The 27,313-nt window shown below is 39.9% G+C and overlaps 2 protein-coding genes across 3 annotated transcripts in view; one reads left to right on the forward strand and one right to left on the reverse strand.

Annotated features, from left to right (window-relative positions):
• Nucleotides 1-27,313, forward strand: part of PPAT (phosphoribosyl pyrophosphate amidotransferase) — a 48,077-nt gene that overhangs the window by 4,778 nt on the left and 15,986 nt on the right. The gene's annotated exons all lie outside the window — the stretch shown is intronic.
• On the reverse strand, nt 658-25,766 carry LOC104638065 (zinc finger and SCAN domain-containing protein 20-like). 2 transcript variants are annotated; one of them, XM_075752122.1, is made up of 10 exons: nt 25,171-25,766; nt 20,300-20,386; nt 17,712-18,149; nt 16,611-16,700; nt 11,537-11,623; nt 8,400-8,471; nt 7,285-7,686; nt 5,885-5,950; nt 4,630-4,820; nt 658-2,133 (listed from the first exon to the last, which is right to left on the reverse strand). In XM_075752122.1, exons 1-10 carry the CDS (start codon nt 25,556-25,558, stop codon nt 2,104-2,106), a joined length of 1,851 nt encoding a protein of 616 aa, XP_075608237.1. In that variant the 5' UTR covers nt 25,559-25,766; the 3' UTR covers nt 658-2,103. The 2 variants fall into 2 exon arrangements, with proteins under 2 accessions (XP_075608237.1, XP_075608236.1); XM_075752121.1 differs by lacking the exon at nt 658-2,133 and adding an exon at nt 2,142-2,574.

Consider the following 27,313-nt stretch of genomic DNA (forward strand, 5'->3'; position numbering starts at 1 on the left):
GTTAATTTACAAGCCGCAAAGCTTACGCCTGCAGGAAGAGAGGAGGAGCGAGACCCTTTTTTGCTGTGGCAAGCTGTTACATCCACTCGCTTGGTTGTTATACACAACTTTCTGCAGGGCTCAGGTTCCTGCATGCTCGTTTTCAGAAGGTGAAGATAAGCCAGATTTCCATTGTAGCCAAGTTCAAATCTCTTAGATGTACATCTCACAAAATGCAGTTTGGTCTGGGCTCTTACCTCTGGATGCAGAGTAAGCAACGGGAATAATAAGATAATGTAAGGAGGAGTGGAAAAACGAGAAGTGGTGCCAAAACGTATATACACAAGGACGTTTCAGAGACAGCCATTATGTTTATTATGGCCAACAGACTTTCCATTACATTAACCTAGCCTTAGAGGTGGGGTGAGACTGTTCATTTTTCTTCACATGGACTGTAGTTAAGTCATCCATGTAGGCATGATAGAGCTGTCCAGTAATTTTCACAGGATTGTTCTGTTGGCTTTTCTGCCCATACCTTAAATTTGAGCCTAATGCATGGAGGGAGGGTTGTACACAGCATGGGAGGTTCATGCTGGGTAGTTCAGTTCAAATAATCTGTCCCGGCTGCTCTTTCTGCCGTGTCTTACACTACTTTCCTTGAACTTAAAAAACCCAGGGTTGTTTGGAGGGGCTTTTTATTAGGTTAGTTTTAATTGAAATCAGTTCTGTCAATTGGTTAACCACTTGGCCCCATGAGTGCTTGTGCCAACGCCAAGGAGACCTTGCTGCAGGAGAAGGAAAGAAAGCAAGAGTCTGGAGGGAGAGTCTTTTAAGCCCGACAGTGATGCTGATAGTGCTTGTGGATCCACCAACAATGCAAGCATTTCTGGTCCCTGAAGCTCATTCTCTAGGCATGTGGCCCAAATATAGTTTGGTCTACCAGGAAATAATCTAAATGGGGCATTCAGGAGGACTTTCCAGGGTAACAGCCCTATCAAAGAAGTGTAAAGTGACCCATTCATCTCAGTGAATGAGTGTGCTTTAGAGAAGAATGGAACTTTTTAATCTAGGTCAGAGTGGTGATTTCTCCATTTATCTGCCACACCTGAAAAATCTCAGTATTGCCATTTGCAAACTGGAGAGGAGACAGATTCGCCCTCACAGTAATCTGAATGGCCCCCTGGTAATGGTGCAGGTATTTGAGGAGGGAGAAGAGCAAAGATCTCTGGTTTTTATAGGATTGCTGCTCTTGCCATTATTAGTTAGTGTTGGTTTTGATTTTTAAGCTGGATCATTTTCATGATGTAATTTATATTGGTATTCCCAGTAGCAGTTACATGGAAACAACTTGGTCTGGCCTTTCTGCTAAAAAGGAACCATGTTGCGGACCTGTGTCTAAGAAAGCCTCTCCTCCCAAACCCTTTCAGTCCTAGGGTAGTGCTCTCGCACATAACCATTTAGCGTGTGTCAGATGGTGTCCCAAGTTCCGTTTAACTTGCCCATCAGTGTGCCTAGACTAAGTGCTGTGTGACTGTAATAAATGTAAAGCTGTGATCAGAGCAGAGCCACAGCACACGTTCAAGTGCATATAAAAATACACTGGTAGGATGAGTTGGATTAACTAAGGCTATTTTTGAAGGGACTTTTTTTGAGAAATCCTTCACTCTAGCGACATTCTGTTTAGCCCATTGTCACTACCCTGGGAGATGCTGTCAAAAGGAGACAGACCACAGCTCTAGACAACCGGGATTCTAAATGTGCAACATGCATGTTGTTTTGTTGCTAAGCAAGAAGTTTTATGGAATCATAACTACAACTGCAGCCAAGAAAGGTTGTCTTGATGCCACTTTGATTTATCTATTTCAGCATCCTACATATTCAAGTAAATTAATTGTTATCTGTATAAATGAGAGTAGCACATAAACATTAGATGATGCCAAATGCCCCATGCACTTGACATCTCTTACCATCTTTGACCAAAAATAAATGTGAAGAGCAGGAAAGGAGGAGATAGTTTTCTGACAAAACAATTGCAAAAAAGCAAGCTATGCTTTGCAGCCACAAAGCAGAGTAGAAGTGGCATCCCATCCAAAGGGAAGTCCACCTTCTTTGGACATTTGTTTGTCAGGTAAATCCCACTCTCTGGAAAGTTTTCTGAGAAAAAAACCAACCCACTTTTACTTGGAAAGCCACTTGTGTTCCTTTTTTTCTGTCAGTTCTTGCTTCATGTCTACCCTCTAGCGTTGATAAGAACAGTTTCCAAGTAGAGACTGCAAGTGTGCTCTGCAGTTCTCTGCTCTGACCTACTAGGAATTCAGGTAGTCCTTTGCCTCAGTGCTTTTGTGCAGTTCTCACCTGAACAACAGCATTTAAAAACCGATACATTTTTCTTGAAAAATCTGCTTATTTTAATGAATAAGATAAGTCTTTATTTTTTAATTTCTGGAAGAAGAGAAAGATTCATTACTGAATGACAGCAAAGTTTTGGAAAGATTGGGATCCTTATGCATCACTCAGAATTTTAAGTGCAGTTTGCATCTTTGCAGTGCTAACTGCCTCCTTCAGGTTAGCTTTTCTTCTGCAAAGGCAGTCATACTGCAACAAAAACAACCTTTGAGCTGCTCAAAGTTAGGGCTAGCACAGCTGAGAACTTGCTGGGCTGCTTCAACACGCAGAAAACCATTTTGTTTATTTTTTCCCAACTGGGCTAGTCTTGTGTCGGGTTAGCGAGCTGAACGGGTTTATAGGGATCCAGCTAGCATCAGATTGCTGAGAGTAGCATGGAAGAAAGGGCATCTTCTTGTTGCAGTGAGTTATCAAATCAGCTTCAGCTGCTTTATGCAACTTCAGCCTTGTACTCATGGAATGGAGCAGGTAGAGCAGAACATGTAAGTGATCCATATTATTTTCAGTAGTTATTTTGAAAACTTAATTTAAATCTAAATTGGACTAGAGTGAATTAGGGTTGGATCACACATTTTTTTCTGGTTCACATGTGGAAGGAGTAACCTGTGATTTTAGTACTGCTAGGAATGGCGAGGTCTTTAGCTGGCTCAGCATGTTCTAGAAGGGTACCTGACTGCCGTGATGGCAGGGACACATCCCTTGTTCTCTTACCAAAGACAGCAGTTCTGTATGCAAGTAATATGATGCAAGTTCAAGGATGTATCTTTGAATCAACTCATTGCAAAGAGAGAAGAAAGATTTTTAAACCAACGATGATACTAGTATTACAAGCCCAAGAAGGTTTATACTGAGAAACCAGTGTAAAATGTGAAACGTGTTAGAAAAGCATACACTGGAACAACTGTATGTCGTGTCACTGTATAAATGAATATGATCAAAAAACTATGATTTTCTAGGGAACTTTCTCTGACTTCTCAGAATTGTTTTTAAAATGCTAGTCAAATGGCAGGTAAGATCTACCTTGGTGGAAATTATTTACCTTCGTAATGTCTCTCATAAAAGAATTAACAAGAAAATAATGAACCATAGAGCGCTATATCCAGAGCACTAACTAACCATAAAGCACTATAACCAAAGCACTATATCGAGTAATAGTTTCGTGTAAGATTTTGTGAAGAGGGACTTGGGTGGAATTTAGGCCTTTGGGTATAAAAAAACCTGGTTGTTGTTGCTGCTGCAGTAAGGACTTGACAATTTGACTTCAGTGGTGCCCTTGAGCATGCCCAGAACTGACCCAGCTTTGGCAGGGCAGTGTAGGTCTGTGCCCAAACATGACTGAGATCCAGAAATTAGTTGTTCTGCTTGAATAGACTGGAAGGAAAACCCTGGAAATGCATGCCTTTCAGGCAGTTCAGGCTGTAGAGTACTTACACAATCACAAAATGAATTAGTGCCTAGTAGGATTTTGCAGAGTAACGGTTAGTTATGGCATGGCATTTGTCACCTACCATGTCATTGTTTCCTGCACTGTTTCTGTGTTTTCTGTACTTCGTTTGGTTGCTGGTCAAGGTAGACCCCTTGCCCAGTGCAGAACAGGAACCAGAACCCATGCCTGCCCCTTCTAGGTGGGCATCAACTTTGTGTACTTTCTTTCTGGCTCATTGAATTCTCCAGTTCATTGCTGCACAGCACCAGACCTTCAGCAGGCAGATGGGGATGGTCCACCACCCCAGCACAGTCAGGTGGTGAGGCTAGGAGAAGGGCAAATGCTGATAGAGGAATTAAGTGGTGTGTTTTCCCCACCAGCCATGCCTAACCAAAAAGTTCTCTTATGGCTTCAACTGTTTGGTTGATTGCAGAGGACTAACTTGCCAAGAAGGTCATAGAGGTGGTAACTGGAAATGATGGGATGAAATTTTAACTGTACATGTTTTCTTTGATCAGTCAAAAGTCTTATTTTCTTTCAATTAAGCCTGTTAATTGTGGCATATAGGTGAGCCAAGGCATGTAGGCAGAGGTTTTATCTTTTATTAGACTGACCTCACTGCTAAGAGCTCATAGTTAAGGATTATGATGGGAACTCGTACCTTGTTTTAGTTTAAATGACTGAAGGTGAATATATTAAAGGGGAGCAAGCATGTACTCATGTGGGTGACCTACACTCATAAATAAATCTATTTAATTTCTCACTATCTGAGAGAATCCCTTTGCATGCTAATTTTGTAGAAAGTTCATTTAACCAACCTGTTGTATGGCTGATGGGTCTGCATACAGCTGTGTTCTGCTGAGGTCTTGCATTTCTTCCTGCTTACAAAGCCTTTCTAACAGTAACTTTTTGCCTTCTGTTACTGTGCGCACTCTCTCTGTTAATAGTTTTTGGAAGTGGAGTATGGTGTTTTCAGAAGCACTTTTCTTAAGTGGAACAGGTGATACCTCTGTGGACAAAAGCAAAGTATGTAGTTAGAGTGCACAAGTCAATGAACTGCTGACACTGGAGTTTAGCACATGCTGGATTTTCCTAATGCTGTCCTGTTATGCTGTCTTGGCAGCTGTGTCCTGGTGTTGCATAAGGGGTCATTGTATAACAGCGAGTAGGAATGAAGCAGACCCTGTAAAATCACTCATATTTGAAACTTTCAGCTTTGCCTAGCTACTGCCTTCTGCAAGACGTGCTTATCTAATAGTCAATAAATTAAAGTATATTCAATCACATAGAGTTAGCCCTGTTAGCACAGTTTGTGATGGTGAACTGAGCAGTTGAATTCAGAAATGTGGTGTTCGAATCTGTTTGTGTTCGTCTATCTGTAGACAAGACATCATTTTAGTACTAAAAATAGGGATGAGCCTTCTAAAAACTAAGTTTGTCATTCCTTACTGTTGGACTTTTTGATTATTTAGGGCCTGACAATTCTGCTAGGAAGAAGCTCCTGGCCTTTCCTGTATCTGATTGCATGCTGCGTATTTATATCCCTCCCTTCATTTTTCTCTCTCAGTGATTCTATACCATATCTTCTCTTTGGAATAGCTGTCTTAACTTGTTTTCTCTTGTACAATGTTAGACATTGTATGTCTAAACATGTAATTTCTCCTCTCATTTACTAACACATAATATGAGGAAACCTCAACCATGACTATGATATTGTCCCTATTTTCCTCTGAGCAACACAGGTAATTAAAACATCTTCTTTTTAAAATATTTTTATCATTTCGTTGCACTTGATTCTTAAAAATCAAAGAAGTATTTCGTGATGTTTACCTCATTTATACCAGGGATGAGGACTGAAATAAATAAATTGCAGTTTTCCTTTGGCCCATATTTTTATCAGGACTCTTCTTTTGCAGATTGTTGAGGGTGAGAGAAGAATGTTGGTTTGGAGCTTGGTGTTAAGTGCTAGGATTTTTTTTTTTTTTTTTTAAACTGTTTGACTACTGGAAACTAGAATCTGGCATCCAATTCAACAGCAGTGTATAGATGCTTTAAAAAGTCAGGGGCTCTTACCATCATTCCATGTTTTTCTCTTGATACTCAAGGATCCTGTGTGTGCTGTAACATCTCCCACTGAAACTTAGAAGAGAAAAGCAAGGTGACTAAATATTTTGCAGAGATTCTTAAAGCACAGTCAGTCACACACCAAAAAGCTTTATCCTACAAAAGCATTGGGACAAGTGACCTGGAGCAATGAGAATCTTCTGGAAAAGTTAGGTGCCGGGTTGGCACACAAAATCAGGCTACAGACATTTGGTAGATGCCTCGAACAGCGTATAATAACTAAAGCTTCTTTCTGAAAGGTTATTGTTTTACTGTCTCCTGCATCAGCATTCACATCACAGTCCTTTTCCAGCATGATAAAATGTAAAACAGCCAGGTTGGCTCAAATATTCACAGAGAGCAGAAATGAGCAGTAATATCTTAAGTTTCTGGATTTGGAAGAAAATGTCTCTGATTCATGGCTGAGGACAGCTGGCTTAAGGATGGCTCCAGCAGTTTCTGCTCAAGCTGTCCATCTGGCCTCTGCTGCAGAAATGGTTCAAATCCTCAACTAACATTTGTGACACTGCAAATTATTAGCTAACATATTGAGAAAAATCAGAATTAGTTCTGGTTTACCGTAACTCACTGAGCTGTAAGCTGCAGTGGTTAAGTTGCTTCTACAAGAGCACGTGGTCTGCCTGGAGCAGGGGCAGGTGCCCCTGTGAGCTGGAGCAGTTGGCCAGTCATGAGAACCCTTGCAGCAGCCACAAGGCTGTCTGTGTGGTTCCTAAATCAGAGGTCTTTTGATACTAAAATAGAAGCAAATGCTATTTAGAAAACTGATTCTGCTTTAGCAAAATTAATATAATAATTACGAGTGCTCAGATAGATATCACTGCCCTGGATTTTTCTCTCTCGTGACTGTGGTGTGAATTGAATTAATGAAGTTTGCTTTTTTGGACTCCTTGCACTTGGCTTGATTGTTACGGATTTCTGTAGCTCTAAATGGTATGATACGGATTTCTGCAGCTCTGAATGGTATGATACGGATTTCTGCAGCTCTAAATGGTACAAACTTGCAGCTCTCTATCCATAAGACTTTACATGCCTGCTAGATCACCTCTAAAACCTGCCACGATTTGTAACACCATTTCACTGTGTCTCACTTAAGCTTCCAAAAGCAAAAAGATTCTCCAATAACATGGACACTTCAGGTGCTTTCACTTTTTGTTAATGTTCTCGCTTCTAAACTCCTTCAAACACCATTTCTGTTCACTGAGTATTGCCTACGTGACCATGCAGATACAGGTTCTTCAGTTATTTTCCCTCCCCGTTCTGGCCACGTATTTCACCCCTACAGCATGGGTCAACAGGCAGTTTTAAGTTTCATTTTAAGCGCATTATCTCATCACTGAAGTTTGTAGTACCTGATAGGATACTTGAACTTTCACATCCCCAGCTCGAGGGACCCAGAGGCTGTCGTCTTAAGATACAGTCAACTTCATCATAAAATCTCATTTTTCTCCTGGGATTACCAAGATGCTCATTTTCCTTCTGCAGTGCACGGTATTCGTATTTTAGGTTCTTGTACTTTGTGCGACATTGTTTCCAGTCTCTGTCTATACCACGTTTCATTAACCTTCTGGCAATTTCCTCAAATATTTCTTTATTTCTTGTGGCCCCTTCAAGCATTTGTTGTATCTTTTCATCTGACCATATGTTTATCAGAGCTCTGACTTCATTATCACTCCAGTGTTTTCCTGCTCCAGTATCATTAACTGTAATAACTTTAAAGTGATTTTGTGCTTCTTCCAAGGGCATGTGATTGTCTGAAAACATAAATGAAATGACAACTGAGTATTGCTGCATATACATACATTAAAGTGTAACTGTAGCTAATGATTTGGTAAGAAGCTAAAGGATTAATTAATATTTATAATAATCTTTTGTTATGAAAATCTTTAAACTTTACAATGTTAATATCCACGCATGATTAAATTTAAGTATGCAAAATATATGTAGCAAGCGAAATCTCTTGTTTCTCCAAGGCAGCTAAAATTCCACATTTTATCAGTGTAATTTTGTTGCTTTTGTCAAATTAGAGACGGATATATCCAAGTGCTACATGCAGGAAAGCAATACGCCTTAAACTTTAAAGCAACAAGATATCAGCATTGATAAGAAAATAACTTTCCAGTGTGGTTTCAAATTAGAATGGCAAGGCAAAATATCATGCAAATGAAAATGCTATTGGGGATTCAATAGAAGAAAAAACTCTTACCTACATATTCAGAAGTAGGCAGATGCTGCTCATCAGATAAGTAAAGAATGCAAAATTGAACTATAGTATTAATGCAAGTTATGCTCATGAGAGGGAATAGAGCTATGAAACTAATTTTCAAGTTTAGTGGTAAAGCTAGACTGGAGTCAGATGTAGAAAAGTAGAGCTGTGTTTACAGTAGATATCTGGTTGCTCCAGCTTTGGTACTGAAATTACAATGCAATTTTGTTTTAGAATAAATGCATAGAAATTAATACTCACCTGTCCCGACCATCCGTTTTGCTACTGGCGTACAAGATCTGTCTTCTGAGGTAGTGCTTATAGAATCATCATCTATAGAAACACACAGTTTTAAATAAAGTAGACTTGGACAAATAAATTGCTAATATTACTGTCATCCTCTGCAGGTAACACCAATCTTCAATTAAAAATGTCATAGCCCATTAGTCTAACCCATTAGTTATAACAAGTCTTCTGTCCCATGCCTCCCTAAAGCAAATTATTTAGTGGCATTTCTTGTAAGCCCTATCTTTCTTTCAGCCCCTGGATTCCCCAAAAGGTAGCTGTGGATGCAACACAGATTTAAAACACTCGATTAAACACGTAGGCATACGTGGATGTTTGTATCTTACATATAAGTCAATTTGCATGACATATTTGTACACATGGATTAGCACCGGGTTTTTTCTTAAGCAATGTGGATAGGGTGGGCTTAGTGGGGCTTTGGTGTCATTTGTAAGGGCACGGCACCCGTGGACTCACTCACACCTAAGAGGGCTTGGACTGCAGCCTTTCCCTTCGTGGGGTCATGCATGCTCCCCACCGCTGTCACGAAACGACATGCTTTTCTGAGATCTTTGTGAGTTTCCCTGGTACGGTAAAAACTGAAGAGAGACCTTTGCTCCTTATTCCTACTTGTTCTCCTCTATTCAGGACTCCTTTTTACCACCAAAAAAAAGTGTTTCAAGAGTCCATTTTAGTAAGCTGCCTTGGTGGGTTTCAAAGCTGGGCTTTGAGAAGTGCCTTCCCCTGACTCTGGGAGGGAGTCTAGGGAAGGATGTGAGGTTTTGTGGGGAAGGTTGCATACTTTTGCCTTCCTTGAGGAGACAGTCATGTTTGTTTACTTGTGGGTGAAAGGCTAGTTTCTGATACAGAGCTTTTGTGATGGAGATAACAGAAGCAGAAGAAAAATTGGAAAATAATTCATTAATGGTTTTGGGGAAATCTTTAGTCTCAGCTTAAATTGCACTTTATGTAGGGATAGCTCTATGTCAAACTATTCTATGTGCCTTAAATGACAAAACAGGGAAGACAGAAGAACTATTTTTATTCTACCAGCAACTGAGTTCTCTTCAAAATTCCATCTCTTAACTGCATAGAAACATCATTATATTATTTTTTCTGCATGTCTACATGCCAGGTTTTTTCCCTCTGCAGAGCTGAGGTTATAATAGCTTTGCAGTCTTTCACAGCATAAAACCGATTCCCTTCGGAAGCCCTCGGAATTCTTGAAATCATCTGAGCATTAAAGCCCAGCTGTGCTGTCTTTGGGCTCATTTCCTCATGCTTGGACTTCTCTGAGGCTGAACGTTCACTTCTGTGTGGAATCATTTTCTGGGTTGTGAGGGACAGAAAGGTTAGTTCTCTCATTTTGGTAGGGGATGTCATAGACCAGTTTTCTTCAATACAGTTTTCAGTAAACGGTAAAAGTAAATATTCCTTATATGTTTTGAAGAACTGAGTATGTGGTTTAGACTCTTGGAAATAAGAGATTGTTAGTAAATAAGCAGTGGTTCATTTGAGCTTTCCATAATGGTACTTGTTAACATAGGCACAGAGTAGTACGTGGAATTCATATTTGCTTTAGAACTTGCTTTCTCTTAAGTGATTTGGCAAATCGTTGTTTTCCTAAGCCATATGCAGGAATAAATTTTATACTTACGGAAAACTTAGAAATTATACTCTCATAAGCATGTATGTGTGATTTACTTGGGGTACTAGAAAAAAAGTTTTTTTCATAGGCTAGTCCAAAACTCTTAAGAAAATTCTGGCATCTTCCTTTAACACTTACAGCTATCGGAAATACAACCTTGAGCCAAAATGGAGCAGCAGGTCTACTCTTGGGCTCTGGATTGATTGATTGATTTTATTAACTATTACCAAAAACCCTCACTGCTTTCATTTATGTGCTCATTCTCTCGGCCATGCTGGCTCTCTAATCTCTTTCTGCCTTTGGCAATAGCACGTGCGTACTGCTGACTTGTGTGAGTGCTGTCCTCCATTGGAAATTACATGACAGGAACAGGGAATGTGTGCGTATAAAGCAGTCAGTTGATTTCCATGACACTTTATTCTGTGTCATTGTGTGTGAACTCTTTGCATTTCCGTGACCTTGCTATGTCTCTGAACTTTCAGGGACACAGCTTTACTTTATCCTCAGCGTAACCTGTGTTTCTCTATGTCATTGCTGCGATAGCATTGCACTGATGATGTCCTCAGTGTTGTAGTCCCAGTGTCTCAACACCCAAACTCCAGACAAAGGTAGCATAATTGCTGAGAAGGAAGCCTTTGCCTGGATCACAGAAATAATGATGCATATAATAGAAATATTCTTCTGATAGAAGCTTTCAGTGTAAAAGGGCAAAGAATTTTTGTTCACAGAATCATTATAATAGAATTTTTTATTCTTTCCATTAACTTCTGAGTGTAGACAGCACTACTGTAAAGTATATTTTAATCCAGGATGTCAGGTCAATAGATTTCAATGTCATCGTTATTTCCTCTGATACCTTTTTTTTTCATGACCTTCCATGGTTTCTATGCTTATTTATTCCAGAAGATTAATATCCCTACTGTATTCTAATGTTAAATTTTAACATTTTTAATAAAGCAAATCTTCTCCTGAATACTTGCCATTGAATGTATGATTTCTACATATTGCTGAGGCTCTGATTTCAGTTTTACTTGTAAAATAATTCAGAATATTTATGGCGATTGTTTGATAGTGAATAGTCTGGAATTAAATGCACTGTCACGAAGTAGTTTGAAAAGACAGACAAGGCATAAAATGTTCAGTGTTTCTGAGACAGCTGTTTAGCTCTCCAGCAACTGTGTATGAAAAAGAACAGTATTTGTCACAATCGGATGCAGACTTATCACATCTAGCATAATAAGGAGTATGTTGTCTGGGAAAGTAAGATCTTGTTATTAATTGGGGGAAGGAGAAATAAGTGTTTATGCATTTTTGCACTACGAAGTCAAACAGAAAACAGATTTTATCATAATTTAGAAGTAGAATGAATATAATGTGTGGGAATAACATATGAACCTTAGAAATCTGCAGTTCCCAGTAAAGTAGAATGTGCTGTTACAACCATCAAGACACAGTCTTTACCTACCTATGTCAATTGTCTCCTTCTTTATTTGTGTAGCTTCCAGAGCTGCCGGGGTGGAGTTGGCAAAGTTCCCCTCATCTTCAATGATTTCTGCAAAAAAAAATAATTTAGAGTTCTTATTAACTAAGGAGGTCTTGAGTTATGTCTTGAGGATCACTGACTTCAGGATGCCGTTAATGATAACTGTTGTTAAAGATTTCATCTCTTAACACATTAAAACTGCCATTTCTCTGCAGTAGTGGGCTTAAGAGTAGAGCATGTGCACTTTTATATTAAAATAATTCCAGAACACCATGTAACAGTTGCATAATGTAAGTTTATGGATTAAACTTAAGAGATAACTCTGAAGTTATTTAAACCTGGATCAGAATTTGTTAAATAGTTTGCTGATTGTGGTTCTAAGACATATTGTAACTGGTGAACCTCTATGCAGCAGAACAGGCAAGATAACAACTTTCATAAGGGGTGCTTCAATACGTACTGACATTATTGGAAGACTCCCAAGTGACCAATGCCAAGAGTCACTGAATTAGCCCCAAAAGGGGCAAGGGTCCTGACATTGCATCAGGGTGCTGCACCTGGATGTTTGATCTGCAAGGCTGCCTGCCTGCATGATAAAGACAAGTACTAAATGCCTGTCCCGAGAACACCCCCCCTGCTGTGGCTTGCGGAAGGTTGACATCACACAGCTGGGCAGGGTGACAGAGGCGTCCCTGGGCTCCCCTCCACGGGGAGGAGATCTCCACTCCTCTGCCATTGGCCCTCTGGTGCTAAGGGACAACTCCACCCCTCCGCCCCAGGACAGGTGGATGATGCAAGTGGTCTTTCTGATCCTCCTTTCCAGGTGAGGACACTGCTGTACAAAGATTAAATGGTGAAGGCCACACTGTGGATCGATGACAGCTGCTTCTGCCTCCCACCCTGTTCTCAGTCCATTCAAGAATATTGCATAATCTAGAGCCATTTTATTAAAAATTATCCCCCAAATCAATAAGGCCTTGTTTGTATCAGACGGTCTTTATGATGTGACCAGCATCATGTGCCTTTTTTTTTCTTTTTTTTTTCTTTTTTTTTTTTTCTTGGTGAGCCAAGAATGTGGGTAGGGAGCCTGGCTTTTTTTCTAAGCCACTGTTCAGAGTTTTTGGAGGGAGGGCACGAGGAGAGCAAGGCTGAGCCAAACAGAACAAACCATCAACAGTTTCTGCCATGGATAAAACACAGTGGCTCTGTCCACATTATTTAGTGAAGCCATAGACAGATGCCAGCAAATATGCTTAATCTCTACTTTGCGTTTGAAGCACTGCTCACGAGGCCACCAGAGCAATGCTGTCACAGTCTTTCCTTTTACCCGCTTAGACTGATACAAGCTCTGTTCTCTTTTCGCACTCTGTCACTGTCACTATTTATCCTGTTTTCTGGCTCATGAGGCAAGATTAGTAATTTGTCTCCTAATCCTTACTCTCATGTGTGTCTTGTATAGTATAAAAGGGGAGCGGGAGATGTCAAACCTAGGGAAAATTTTCAGTCTCTGGCCTATGTTTACTCTCCAACAGCTTGCAAAGCTGCTGCAGTCTCTGCCATGCAGATGGATGAGACTGGATGCGGACAACTTCGATGCAGTTAGGAGTTCGTGTCTGCAGCCTGAGGATGCCTTGGGCTAAGCCAGCAAATAATCAAGAACTTTTGGGTTTGCACTTCTCTGAAACACTCTACTTCACACCAGCCTGAGGCATATGTATTAAAACATTATCTTCTGACTTTACGTCTGTACATTTTAAAATTCCAAGCACACAGCAGTAAACGTTCAAAAGAAGATAACAATAGTGCCCAAGTATGTACCAGATTAAGATCTTGAGTTTAAACAACCAATTTTTAAAAAGCCCTTGCTTAGGAATCTGTCTTGGCAGGGTCATGACTTACTCCAAATTTGTCATGAGAGGGTCACACAGTGAAGTACGCAGGGCACCAAAAATCCTAATAATGACAAGAAAAGTAATTTGAAAAAGTTGGAAGCAAAATACTTGCTGTAGATATTTTTTAAGAACATCAGGCTACTGGCATTCCTTAGAATCTTGTTTTCATCTCCACCATTGTTTCCCATGGCACTTCGGCTTTAATCAAACACCTATATACAGTCTGTGGTCATACTGCAAAGCCTGACGCACGTGGAACGTACATGTACACAGAGTTTGAATTGACTGACTGCTGCCAGTGCACACTGAAGCAATTGGCTTTTCTGAACAGATTTCTGGAATTAAGTGTCCTTAAAAGTGATCCCATGAAATAGAAAACATCAGTCAAAATTATTAAATAAGGTTTTGTTCCCAGATTGATTTAATAGGAGTATCTTTTATCACAAAAGAGAAAAATATACAGTGGCCCCTTTTGCAAAAACCGAAGTGGGTCTGGGGTTGCTGTGATGCTCGTGCACCCTCTGCCGGCACGGCTGCTGGGAAAGCTGCTCCAGCGCGGAGCTGCCACGGACATTTCCGCCAACTGTTAGCAGCCTGCAGAAGAACATGTAAGGATTTATGTACCTGTCTGCTCCTCCTCAGGTGGGCACTTTCTGCTCTTTGACTAGAAAGTTCATTTGGGCAGAGGAAAAAAACAATACAAGGAAATATCAAATAACTAGGTATTTTCCTGAAACTGGTGCATTTGTCTTTTGACTAATACTGTCATAATTTTTTTTCCTTACTAGAGTATGACAAAGCTGATTGGACTGTTTATAACGATTGGCAGTGGCGACAATGTTACTGTGCTTAATGACTCAGATCCACATGTAAGATGAGGAGAAGTACATGCACTTCTGAGGGAGCTTGAGCATCTCTGCGCATTTAGGCAGCTGCGGTTGCCAGAAAGCAGTTGTATGCCGAGGCTAGCTAACATATATCTAGACAAGTATATGTGTAACTCTGACTGCAAAGTACATTAGCTTCGTGTACATCAGCTACATTAGGAAGATGCCCTGACACGAGGTTACCTGAATTTCTAAATTCTTATTTATGTCAGATTATTGTTTTTAAATTTAAACTTTTTTTAAAAGGCACATGAGTATATATAAATTATAATTGCCTGCTTGTTGAGAAAGTCTTCTATGAAAGTTGTGTTGAATGTGGAGTAGTCTTTAAGCAGTCACATCCTAAAGGCTATCGATTGTCAGACATCTACTGATATCAAAGAACCAATGTGATATGATATCCCTGCCTGATTGTCTTTTTCACTATTTATCAGCAAGTAAATTTATGAATATAGGGATACATACAATCTCTTTACTTACCAGTTCCTCACTTTAAATTTATTTGAACTGTCTAAGAAAGGCATGTACCACAGTTAGAGAGTAAAGGGTCTCCGTGATATTGTAGTGGAAAAAGTGTGCATCTTTTCTCTGCTTTATAGAATACCTAATTATGTTACCATAAATAACATTAAAAGTCTAAGTGGTTTTTTACCACCTGTGATAAAATAACTTGAGTCTGTATTATTCATTTGGAAGCAAGGGAAAGACTTTTGGAAACCCTCATCAAGATGGAGTGCGGTGGTTTTACCATTTTTTTGCCACAGCATTTTGATCAGTATTCTTCAGAGTGAATAGGCTGAACCACAGATGCTTCTGAAACATTTGCTGTTTTAACCTTTGCCAACCAAATCAGATTGCAATTACAATTATCCAGAAACAAAATATGCAATTAAAATCCATATATTTGAGAAAGTGTCTAGCACACATATCCTAAAGGAAAGTTAGTGTCAAAAATGAGTTTTTAGAACTTTACTTTTAGTATTCAGTTAACTTTATCTTAAATAACCGGTTTGGAAGATTCAGTCCAAAAAGTTAAAATATTACGTAGCTGCAGGTAGTTGAAAACTATGTCAGATGACAGTTTAGTGGCACTGCTGAATCTATGTGTAATTACAGTGTCTTACTACTGTTCATATATATGTAGAAATTTTACTTGTTGATTGGGGAAAATGGAATTTGATGCATTTTACAAATAGTCTTAACTGGATCCCACAAAGTACTATTTATGATTTCTTACATATTTTTGTCTCTCTCAAAATGAGGTCTTTATAGGTAATGCACTTTCCACGACAACCTATTTTTCCCAAATGAATGCCTCAAGTGCCATGGTGATCTAGTAAAAGGCCAGTTACATATTTCTTTGTTAATAAATTTAAGTCAATAAATGTAATTGCTCTTGAATGCTAAACCAAGAATACTACTGTCCAGTGTACCTCAAATTACCTCTCATGATCAACCATGTCTTTACTTACTTGTTATAGCTGTTTCTTTCGTTATATGCAGAGCTGCCAGATTCTCTGGAGTAGTATTTACAGTAACATCATCTGTCAGAAGATTTTTGACATTAAAATCTTTCAAGTTCGTGTTAGACCATTTAAAATTCTGTAAGACTACTCCTTAATGCCTAATTTAGACAATATTCTGCCTTATGCTACTGAAAGAGGTCCTCTGTTGGGGAGAGTCAAATCTGTCAGCCTTCGAGACTTTCGTGTGTGTCTCTAGCTGAATGCTAAACTCCCGCTTCCCCGGAAAGTTATGCTTTCAGATGTAAACCATAGTGTTTCTTTGTAAAGAGCATATGATCTTCATATTCAGTGCTAGTACTGATACTCTAAAATTAAGTTTTCATCCCCTGACACGAGCATTTACACAATCATATTGAATACTGATCACATTATGTTGTGAAAAAAGAGAATGCCGTTCATGCACAGGAAACTGAACAATTCTAATCCTTGGGAAGAAGTAAAAGTAAATGCAGTAATACTTTGCACTCAACTTGCTTAAGCAAATAGTTCCTTCTTTACATCTTGGATAATGAATCTCTGAAAAGGTTACTTACTAGAGTGTTTTTATGAAACTTAGCAAAGTACTGTAAATGTGCACATACACCTGTATTTATTGAAAGTATGGTTATCACTATGATGTTATCCCCTGCTTAAAAGTTTTTTAGGTCTCTGCATTTTCTAACCATCATTACAATGTGGGCTTATTTTAGAAATCCATCTTAAATTACTAAATTTATGGATTTATATAAAATAGAAAGACTTTTCAGATTACCTGAGTCAGAAACTTTCTTTATATCTGCAACCCGTAGGTCTTCTGACATATTACTAACAGAGTCCTCTTCACCTGTGTCTCCAGGCATTTCTGTGTAAATAATGCCATGTTAATTAGGGCACTGCATTTGTGTATTACATAAGAACAGCTGTGCTGTGTCAAACCAAAAGATCTGTCCATCCTAGGATGCTCTTTATGCCAGCAGGCAGTAGTAGATGCATTAGCAAAGAGCCCAGAAACAGCAACTGAAGAATGAATCTTCCCCCAAAATGCTCTCATAGTTTTCAGCCAGAGACTGTCTTTGTGTTATATTTTTCTTGACTCCTTCCATTACTTTACTAACTTCTAGTCTTGTATTTGGCCACCGTAATACCATCTCCTGTGTAGGATTCTTATTGTGTAATAAAGAGTTTTATGTTTGATTCTGTTCTTAAACAACAGGCCTGGTTTTGGTTGTACATACCAATAAGAAATGTTTTAACTCCTGGGTAGTGTAGGTTCCTCAGTCTACTCTAATTCTGCATTAATCCATCCATTCCCAAGTTATTCGTCAATAACCTCACAAAAACAAAGGCAAGCTCTGCCGGCATTCCTGGTGCTATTTTCACAATAGTTGTTTCACTAGTTTGAGAGTCTTGCTCTAAAGGCCAGTAAAACTGGGGTACTAGGGGTCATAAGAGAAAGACAGTTTAAATGTTATTTTTTTAACCAAAGTCTATAACTACAGACTTGTTTTGCTCAATGTCTTCATTTTTCCAGTAATGCAGGCTGACCATCTCTCATCTATTTTTTTATCTAAGCTGGTCTCTTCCGCCATGATTTTTACTGGAATGGTCTCTGCACCACTTTACATCTTCATCTTTTTCCCTCTTTTTGTTTCTCAATTCTATTACAAAAAGAATCAATCTGAAAGATTACCTTATAATGTAAAGTGAACAGCTGGACAAAATAGAAAATTTCCATTCGGGGTCGGTGTCCCCCCTCCCAGCAAATTGTTTAATCTGGCTGGTTGCACTTTTTTTGTTGCTATTGTTCTTTTAAGGTCTCTCTAGTGCTGGAAAACTAAAAATTTTAAATGATATATGGGTATGAAGTACTTACCTATGCAGTCCTTTTCTGATTTTGCTTCTGTCCATTCTGGAGGCCTCTCACTTTCATCATTATCTGATTTACTTGCATGTTCCATGGTGCCGTGCCCCAGAATAGCATCCAGTTCATTAAAAAATTTCATACTTTTACTTGCACTCCCTGAGTCTTGGGCACTTTTTACACTCTTGTATTCATGTTTCAGATTTTTATATTTTGTCCTGCACTGCTTCCAGTCCCTGTCAATTCCGAACTTTTGAAGTCTAGCAGCAACCTGTTCAAATATTCTTTTATTTCTCACTGTCCCCTCCAGTTGTTGCTGGATATTTTTGTCTGACCATATGCGTATCAAAGCTCTGACTTCATTAACAGTCCAGTGTTTTCCTCCTTCATTTGCTACTGTTGGAATAAAAGCCGGTGTTTTGGAAGCCTCTATTGCTGACGTTGGGTTACCTGCATTGTGTGGGGTAGGGGAGAGACACAGATATGCGTTACCTGCATTCAGTGGTTGGGGGGGGGGAAAGGACAGACAGAATGAGAATGAAGTATGCTAGTTCCTCATGACTAGTCTCTCCAGAGAAAGATGGAGCAGAGGTGACATTAAAAATCAAGCTACTGATTATTTGTCAGCATTTTTCTTAATTCTGACATAATTTTTGCCTTCCTTTGAAAACCGTTATCAAGATAGCGGATGTACATTTAACTAATCTGAGAGGAACATTGCTTTCTTCTGTTCCCCAATATATTGAACTTTTACTTGTAACACCTTTGAGAATAACGCGGTGAGCTGTTTTGTCGTTCAGACATTAAAGAGAAGAAGAGTGCTGTTTGGAAGATACAAAGTGTTGTATCAGCACAATAATAGATTGGGCCTTGAGTCACTGACACTAGCATCAAGACTTAACTTTCTGCATTCATGTCATACTTTTGGTTTTGCACACATGCAGAGCTTTAAACTGGGTAAGGATCTGAAAAATCCGATCCTTAACTCTCAACAAAGCTCCCTTTTGTGGGGAGCCGAGGAATGGAAACTTTTGCCTTAAGTCACACACAAATATTTGTGAGATAACAAACCCAATTCTCATCATATAGAACCTCCCCCTTTCTCAGTGCAGGGCAATCAAAAGTATTTGGGGCGTTTTAGCAAAAATTAAAGTTTGAGTTATCTTACTCTGCAGGACTAATGTATTTTTTTATTTTCTCCAGTCTTCAACTTTATTTTTTAGTATTAGGAGGTAAAGAATGCCATGCAATTACTTAAAACACTAAAATATGATGTCTTGCAGTTTTTTAATGTTTCCTTGTTTCTAATTATTAATTTGCTCTAAGACCTCATTTTGTTTATCAAATTAATTTGGAAAGTGGTTTCTCATGCAATTTTCTAAATCTTTGCAAAAATAACTATTTAAAAAAAACCCACAATTCCATTGCTTCATCAAAGAGAGCAAACATGAAAGCACACAGTAACTGACACAGCTTTCTGCAATCGTACTGAAGTGATAAATGCCATTGCAAGTGTCTTATTCTAAAAGGGCAAGCCAGGTTACAGGGGTTGGATACTTAATAGTCACCGAGTTTTGTGTGATGGCAAAAATATCTGACCTTTGCTTGCACATACAGCTTCAGTGGAGCACACTTGTGTATCATAACCTGGCTGGGGACAAATTTGTCCCAGATAGAGGCAATCTTTGCTAGTCTCCATAATTCATTCTAGTTGTGAAAAAGCTGTACTAACAGATAGCAATTTCTTCCCTGTTAGTCCTGTGTTAATCGGACCTCTGCAGCAGCCTGCTCACTGATATGTTGTTGAGGAGGGTAGTTTTCAGGTGACATATCAATTACGCTTTCTTCATTTCTTCCTGAGGGAGTGGAAGAAAATGTTTGTTTATAGGTGAATGCAACTGTAGGAATTGCCACAGTTGACAACTGCTGACATCAGATAGGTCTGATGTAGTCTGCTCAGTCTTACTGGGAGTATTTCATCTATCTGTATTTCCAAAGCGGTTGATTCTTCACTACCAGACAGCAGCAGGGAGACGTGAGAGAAAAGGCCCTAGGATGGTTTCCAGATGAGTTGTATGTCTGATTGGACTAAGTATTGCTCACCACCCCTTGCTTGGAGAGGGGATACAGCGGCTTTGAAGACCACTGCACATCTGGATTGCTCGGTGGGACAGGTCTTACCTCTGCCTATCTCTCCTGGCTCAGGCCATTCACTCATGCTGCTTTAAGCAGAAATTACACGAGTTGGAGAAGATCCACAAGTTGACGTGGGTATCACAGACTAGCATTTGGCATACTTTCCACTAGCATTTAACAAAATCAATATGGCTAATGTGGTTAATGTGATTAAGCCATAGCATGGGATGTGTTTTGAATGTGAATGGTGGTCATGCGGGAGTTACCTCATAGACAGTGGGCAGCATCGAGCGATGCATGAGACTGCGGAGTGCTAAAACTGGGAAGGAGATGGTGTAAGAGAGTGGCTATTTTAAAGCTATGTTGATCAGAAACAGAATGACGGCGTAGTCAAGCTATCAGTAAGTGCTCTGACGGCGATGCTGCTTTTTAGTTTTTGATCACTCTGTGCCATCATACTATACCTAGTTGAACTGGTCTGACATGTGACATAAAAAGTAGTGGATCTCCTGGAGCATCCTCATCATCTTCTAAAGAAACTGATATTTCACCTGGGAAGGAAAGAGGTTTTTTAGATGAAAAATAGGTATGGACTAAATTAGCTTAAATTAGTTTAAGTGAGAATGTCCATACACAATGAGAAGATTATTAATTTTGTAATCTCCTCACTTAATTTGTATTTAAATTAAATCTAAAATTCATTTGGCCTGTTCACATAAGGGGACATGAGTTACAAGAGGTAGATTAAATTATTTTATATCTTGCATGTGAAGCTTGTTTGAAATATATTTTAAAATTCTTGTAGAAACCAACTTGATTCTAGTGACTTGCATGCTTTTCTGGCTCTCAGTATCTGGGGTGGATAGTACCTTACAAGTATAGTTTGAAAGTAGATAATAGGAAATAAGAAACATACAAATAAAAGTGGACTTTGCACGTGGATTTAGATATCCACAAATCCATTTACATAACCAAAAAAAAAATTCCAAGAAGAATATTTAGAGAAGAGTATGAAGAAAACGAGAATGTTCTGCAGAGTTCTGGGTATCTATGGAATTCATTAATCGCACAGGGAAAGCGGGAAGATGTTGTGACTAGAGAACAGACGTATTTGTAGCCAACAGGATTCAGTCTACCTTTTTACAGTATAGTGTTCCTACATTTGTTTAAAAAGCAATATTATAGCCATTGCTACGTAAGTTTGGAAAGTAGCATATGTCAGTCAGATTTTGAATGAGCCTAATTTTCAGAGAGGACAGACTTTAAAGTTGTTCTATGGCAATACCAGCGTATTCAACGCACCATGTTGGTGGGAGGTTTGAAGTGTGATTATACGGGGAGTGGGGTACTGCCAGCTCCAGCCGGGCAGGTCACACAGAGCAAAGCTACCCGTGCGAAGGTTCTGCCGGGGTTCCTCGCAAGGAACAGTAACGCGGTGCGGTCAGGATGCAACCTGGTCTCCCTGACGTAGGTGAAACTGAAAACTGCATTGGAAAACATTATCCTAAATCCTCCTGACTTTCAGCAAGGCTCGGGATGACTCGTAGATGCAGCGGCCTGGTGTCTACTGCTCTTGCTTCTCTGCCAGGAGCTGCCACCCCTGCGGCCGGGCTGGCAGAGGGAACGGTGTGCTCATGCCTCCACCTCTAGCGTCAGGACTGGCGTTTGAGCTGCGCAAGAGCCGCAAAGCAAACTAGGGAAAGGGGAAATAAATCCTCTCTTGGAAGGCTGCTGAGGGTGCCATGGGAACTGGGATTAGCAAGTTTAATTACATTGTAACGTTAAAAAGAAACTTTTTATTATTTTAACTAAATGAGAACAGTTAACACAAAAAGATGTTGGAATATTTGAGGGGGGGGGGAAAGCATCTGATGAACAAAAAAGTTACTCACTAAGAGTATATTTTTATTAAAAAATATGTACATAGAATACTTGTCAATGATATGTTTAATGTTAAAATCCAGACATGGACAACTACGTATGAGTGGTATTTTCAAGTCAGCATGTCTGAAGGATCTGTTTGCATTTCTAGTAGCTGTCTGAGTTTTATACATGTGATAATGTTCTCATCGCTGATGCATTTCTGCTCAGACTTGGTAATTTTTCTGCATTTCCTATGGTAAAGTGAAGAGCAAGGAAAGTGGCCAGTGCGTTAATATTTAAACATAGAGAGCAATATAAAAGAGCGTAAGTAACTTCACATGAATTACTAGGTGATCTTTACTTTTATAAATCAAGTACTCGATTTATTAATACTTGATTTAACGTGAAACAGTCAAAACTAGTTAACAAAATGGGAAGGTCATTCATTTAAGCTCTAATGAATGATACCATTTGTCATAGTTTACCCTCAGTCACTACATGGATTTTCTTGGTTGTTGATTGCTGCGATAATAAACTAAATTTTAAGAGGAGTAAACATGTTGAGTTGTATCTTTTTAAATGGCTATGCTATGGCTCTGTGTTTGCCTCTGAAAACATGTATTTTGGGAGGGCAACGTGAACATCGCTGGCTTGCGCTGCTGTATGTGCTTGTGCAAAAAGTGTCGTCTTTCCATGAATGAGCTGGGAATTGGTGTGTGTGTTGCTGCCAAGTTTGTCCGGAGACACCTCTCTCTTAGATTTGATTGTGATTTTCAGTATTCATTTCTTCAATTACACTTTCAAAAGAAAACTGATTTTACAAGATATGGGGAAAAAACTCAGAGAAACATTATAGAAATACCATCCAGTCCCATAAAACTAGTCTGTTTTTTTCCTTCCTTACCCTCCCCAGCAATCTCCCAGCAGTTGAGATAATCAAGCAACTCAGACACAAAGACATGCTTTGTAGCTTTACATTAAGGATGGGTATGAATATTTAGACTGAGGCTAAGCAGAATGGTAAAAATACAGTAATTTCTCTGGGAGCATGCCCTGTTCCTTGTCATGCTTTTTAAACAAGACAAATTAATATAGCTACTAGGTTCTTAAAATAAAGATGTGCATGGTGGAAGTGTTCTTTGGCACAGTTTTGAGTTTGTTGCTGGCATTTTGTTCTTACTACCCAAGTCACAAGCCTAGACATCCTTGGTTCCTCCAGCTCTGTCAAAATGAGGCTTTTTGGCCTCTTGAAAGGGGGGGATGCACCATTGTCCCCTCCTCTCCTGTAACGCTCTGTGGTTGAGAAGGAGAAACCCTGGAGGGGACCTGCAGGGATGTAGCAGTGCTTTGGTCCTTTTGCCTTGTGGAGGACGATACCCACATTAAAGCAGTCCCGGGGGGGGGGGGGTTGGGGAGCGGGGGGAACCTGCCAGATCACTGCTGGGGCAGGGGCAGCGGGCTGCCTTCGCCTCTGCGGGGAATCGCGATTCCTTTCCGTGGGAGAGGCACCTTTGGATCGGCCCCCACAAAAGAGCTCGTGGGCACAAATGCCAATTTAGCCTTGCAAGTGCCCTTCAAAGTACTGGTCTGGGCAGAGGTTGCAACTCTGCCTGCAGTGGGGAAAGGACTGGGCCTCTAGCGCAGCGTTACTGGCTTGACTTGGGAGTCTTAAAGGAAGAAAGTAGATGTTCTCACAGCTGTTCTCCCTGCCCCTTGTTATGGACCTGTGTATTCTGCATAGCTGCAGGACACATTTCTATCTTAGTGTGTTTTCTTTGTGGCTGAATTATGGTGGTTGTGGGAATCTTTGCCTTTAAAGTCTTACCATTAGTGTTGCATTATTACAGTTAGTTGCATTTAGTTTCTGTTTATCCATAAAACTTGTCTTTTTTTTTTTTTTTCTTTAAGGGAGTCACAGAAATGCTTGTGCATTTAAGAGATATATTTAATTACATCACCTTTAAAACCAGGCTGTCCTAATGCTTCAAAACGAGGTGTGTCTCATCCAGGGGTATTTTTTTTTAATATATTCTAGTTTGGGATTCACAACTGAAATTAACCTTTTCTGCTTTAAACTTGCTGGAGGGCTAGAGGAAGAATTAGGATTAACAGTTGGTGCAAACCACATCAAAATACAGAGGGTAATCTAAGGGCAGATCCTCAGATGAAGGACACTAAGATAGTGTCATGTAGTCCTCAGAAGTGTAACGGCTTGTATTAGCCTCAGTTCTGCAAGTTTAAAAATAAAAATGGATTGCAATACACAGTGCAAAAAGCACATGTTAAAATATTATAAAATTGCCATTTTAATTTCAAGTGACTTTGACAGATTGGAGGCTTTCTGCTAGTGGTAACAAATTAAGGTCAAGTTTTTCGTTAAGGTAAACACTGACAATAAAAATGGCAATTTCTTTTTCCTCAGACCTGTAAAGCAGCATTGTAGAGGGAGATGTGGAAGGGCAAGCTACGTGTCCAGCTCCTTTCTGTGCCTTTGGCAATCTCCCCTGACACTGATGTCGAGTTTTTTGTTTTCTTAAAAGGATTCACAATCTTAGTTAATGTAAATTGCCACATACTGTGGGAACAAACGGCTAAGCTTTGCATTTCTCTTCTTAGCTATTTTATTTTGGTACCTGTAACTATTATTGGGGCTTATGCTTCAGTGACATTTAGGATGTGACAAGGAGATCTGAGTGATGTCAAATAGCAGATTGACCCTAATGAAATGTTAAGCACAGCTTAAATGCATATGTAGAGAGGCTTGAATAAAAAAACAAGAGATGCAAATAATTTGATGAAACTCCCTTTGGAATAAAAGCAGTCGTATTCATTTGGTTTGCCTCAAAATAGTCTGATAAACATGACAATTTTTACTTTCCTCAGTACATTGCAATTTTTAATGAGAAATTATTAAACATCCCTCTGTCTCTCAAATATTTAAGTTGAATTGCTTACAGAATCATTTAGTATACCTTTAGTCATCATACCTATATTTTCAGTTACAGAGAAATCGGAATAAAAATCCTAAATTTCACTTGTATCACAAATAATGATTTTTTAAAAATCATGACAGTTTCAACCTTTACTTTCATCTTTAAGTTTACATCTGAATTGGAGCTCTACAAAACCTGCTTCCAAAGTACTGCAAACAAATGTCAAAGGGAAAGAAAACAGCTTTTCTTAATTTAACGTTTCAACCCAGAGCAGGAGCCTTGACACCAGCGAGTACTCACCGAGGCGGCAACACAAGCAGTTAGCATAATTTTGCTAGAATTACGCTGTATTTACAGACTTCGACACTGGTGGGTGCTAACATTTTATTCCCCTGCGCGAGGAGTGCATCAAGTCAGTTCTAACAGCGCTGCTGGGGCTGCGCAACCTCCGCTTCGGCTCGAGCAAACTCAGGCTTCGGTTTTGTTCCCTTTGGTTTTTAAGCAAAGAGAGAAAAATAGAAGCAAAAACAGGTTTTTACCTTGCGCGCTGTCTGTTGTGGGGCTTGTGTTCAGCTGCGTCTCAGTCGCAGAACACCTGCCGTTTTCTTCTGCTGCTAATTGTGTGACAGGTTCATATCGCAATATGGCATCCAGATCATGGAAAAACTTCATGGTTTTAGTGACATCCCCAGAGTTGTGGGCATATTTAACCGTCCTGTATTCATACTTCAGGTTTTTATACTTTGCACGGCACTGTTTCCAATCCCTGCAAACTCCTAACTCCTGCAACCTTTTAGCAATGTAGATAAATATTCCTTTATTCCTCAGGGTGCCATGGAGTTGCTTTCTGATATTTTTTTCTGACCAGACGCTTAACAAGGCTTTAACCTCCTCCTCAGTCCAATGCTTCCCTGCTCCACTCTCCATGTTGAAAGTGACCTGGAAATGATTCACTATTTCTAGCCAAGATTTTGTTTCCTAGGAAACCAGACGGCTGGTTGTCAGTAAGCTCCGCCGAGATGAAAGGATCTGGTTTTACTGGCTCAAGCTGCCTGAGGGGAGTAACTTGAGAAACTGCCAAATAAGCAGGCTCCGTGTTAAGAGGCAGGCGAATAAAGCAGCTCGGGCGGGAGCGGTGCCGGGGGAGCGGTGCCGGGGGAGCGGTGCCGGGGGAGCTCCGCGGGGAGGCGAGGCGAGGCGGCCCGCTGCCGGGCGAAGCAGCGCCTGGATGCGGTTGCTTTAACCCTTCTCGGGGAAAAAGGGCTTCGGAATGAGCTCTCTGGTGGAACGAGAGAGGGAGAGGGAGAGAAAAAGGAGACAGTCGCGCTATCTTGTTCCTTTAAAAAAAAAAAAAATAAAGAAAAAGCACAGAAATCCCGTTTTTGTTGAGCCTGCCCTTGGCTGGGTGGGCATTGCGGCAGCGCCTGTCTCCCGCGGGGGCAGCAGTGGGGAGCCGTGGGGCTGAGCCTTCCAAACGTCCTGCAAGTTTGCGATAGTTGACATGGTAGTAACCTGGATAGGATCGTCCTGCTTTACATTTGCTTCTGTGTAGTATTCGGTTTTGAAGTGATGGTCATATAGACACATTTTTAACTCTACTATTCATTGGTTATTAGTGATGTTTCAATAAAAAGCTTGCATACTTAAAAATCTCACTAAAATGGTAAAATTTGTAAGCTTTGTGGCAATGAAATTGAGCTTCCTTTTCTTTTATAAGTGCTACATGAAAGATGGAATCCAAGGACTTGCGAAGGCCTTTCCTTCAGGATGTTTGCTTCCCTCTTTATTGATTTTGTTGATGTTTAAAGGGACAGTGTCAGTATTTTAATGGAAAGTGTTTGTAATCTTCACATTTGCATTTCAGCTGCTGAATGCAGTATATCAACCCTTAAGTTTCACTACCAGTCCTTGTGTTTATAGACGGGACATCTTCCTGAGTTAAAATAAATGCATTTAAGAATGTCCTCATCTCTGATTTTTAAGATCTGGGTCAGTAACAGGGTAAATTCGTTCACATACGTGTGAAGTTTGGTTTGGTTTTCTTCAAGCAAATGTTCTTTAAAAGTGTGCTTTACATGTCACTGGGGCTAGTGATCAATTTAGGAACTAGAGAAAATTTGTAATGAGTGTCGTCAGTTGTAGATTACAATCCATTCTATAGATTTATTTTTTTTTGTGCCCAATTTTATTGTTGCTTATACTAAGTAATTCCAGGGACTTCAATTGAGTTAAACCAGTCTAATCATCTTAGCATTTTCATCTAATATTCTAAAATTATTCCAAGTGTTTCCTTTTTTAAGGAATACATTTTTGCTTTTCAGTCGTTATTATATATGAGAGTGGACTGGGAGCTTGCCAGTCCGCCAAAGTGCCTATGAGTGTTACAGGCGTGGTGGGCATACGGCAGCAGTTCTGTTAGAGGTAACACTCTGCCTTATTCCAGGAAGCCTTTTAAAGGAAAATCGAGCAACCTGCACTGTTACCCACAAAAACCCCAGCCCGCAAAACATACCTTTTCAATGGATAAGGACTGGATTACAAACCCTGGGCAGCCTGCCTCTGGCAGGGCAGCGTCAGGGAACCTGCCCGTGCTGCCTGCCCACGTGCTGGGCATGTGTCCGGGGACCGAGCGAGGGGACGGGGCTGGGGAGAGTGGGGAGCTGGGGAAAACTCTCTCATTTC

This window comes from Balearica regulorum, chromosome 4 (genome assembly GCF_011004875.1).
Source record: "Balearica regulorum gibbericeps isolate bBalReg1 chromosome 4, bBalReg1.pri, whole genome shotgun sequence".
Lineage (NCBI taxonomy): Eukaryota > Metazoa > Chordata > Aves > Gruiformes > Gruidae > Balearica > Balearica regulorum.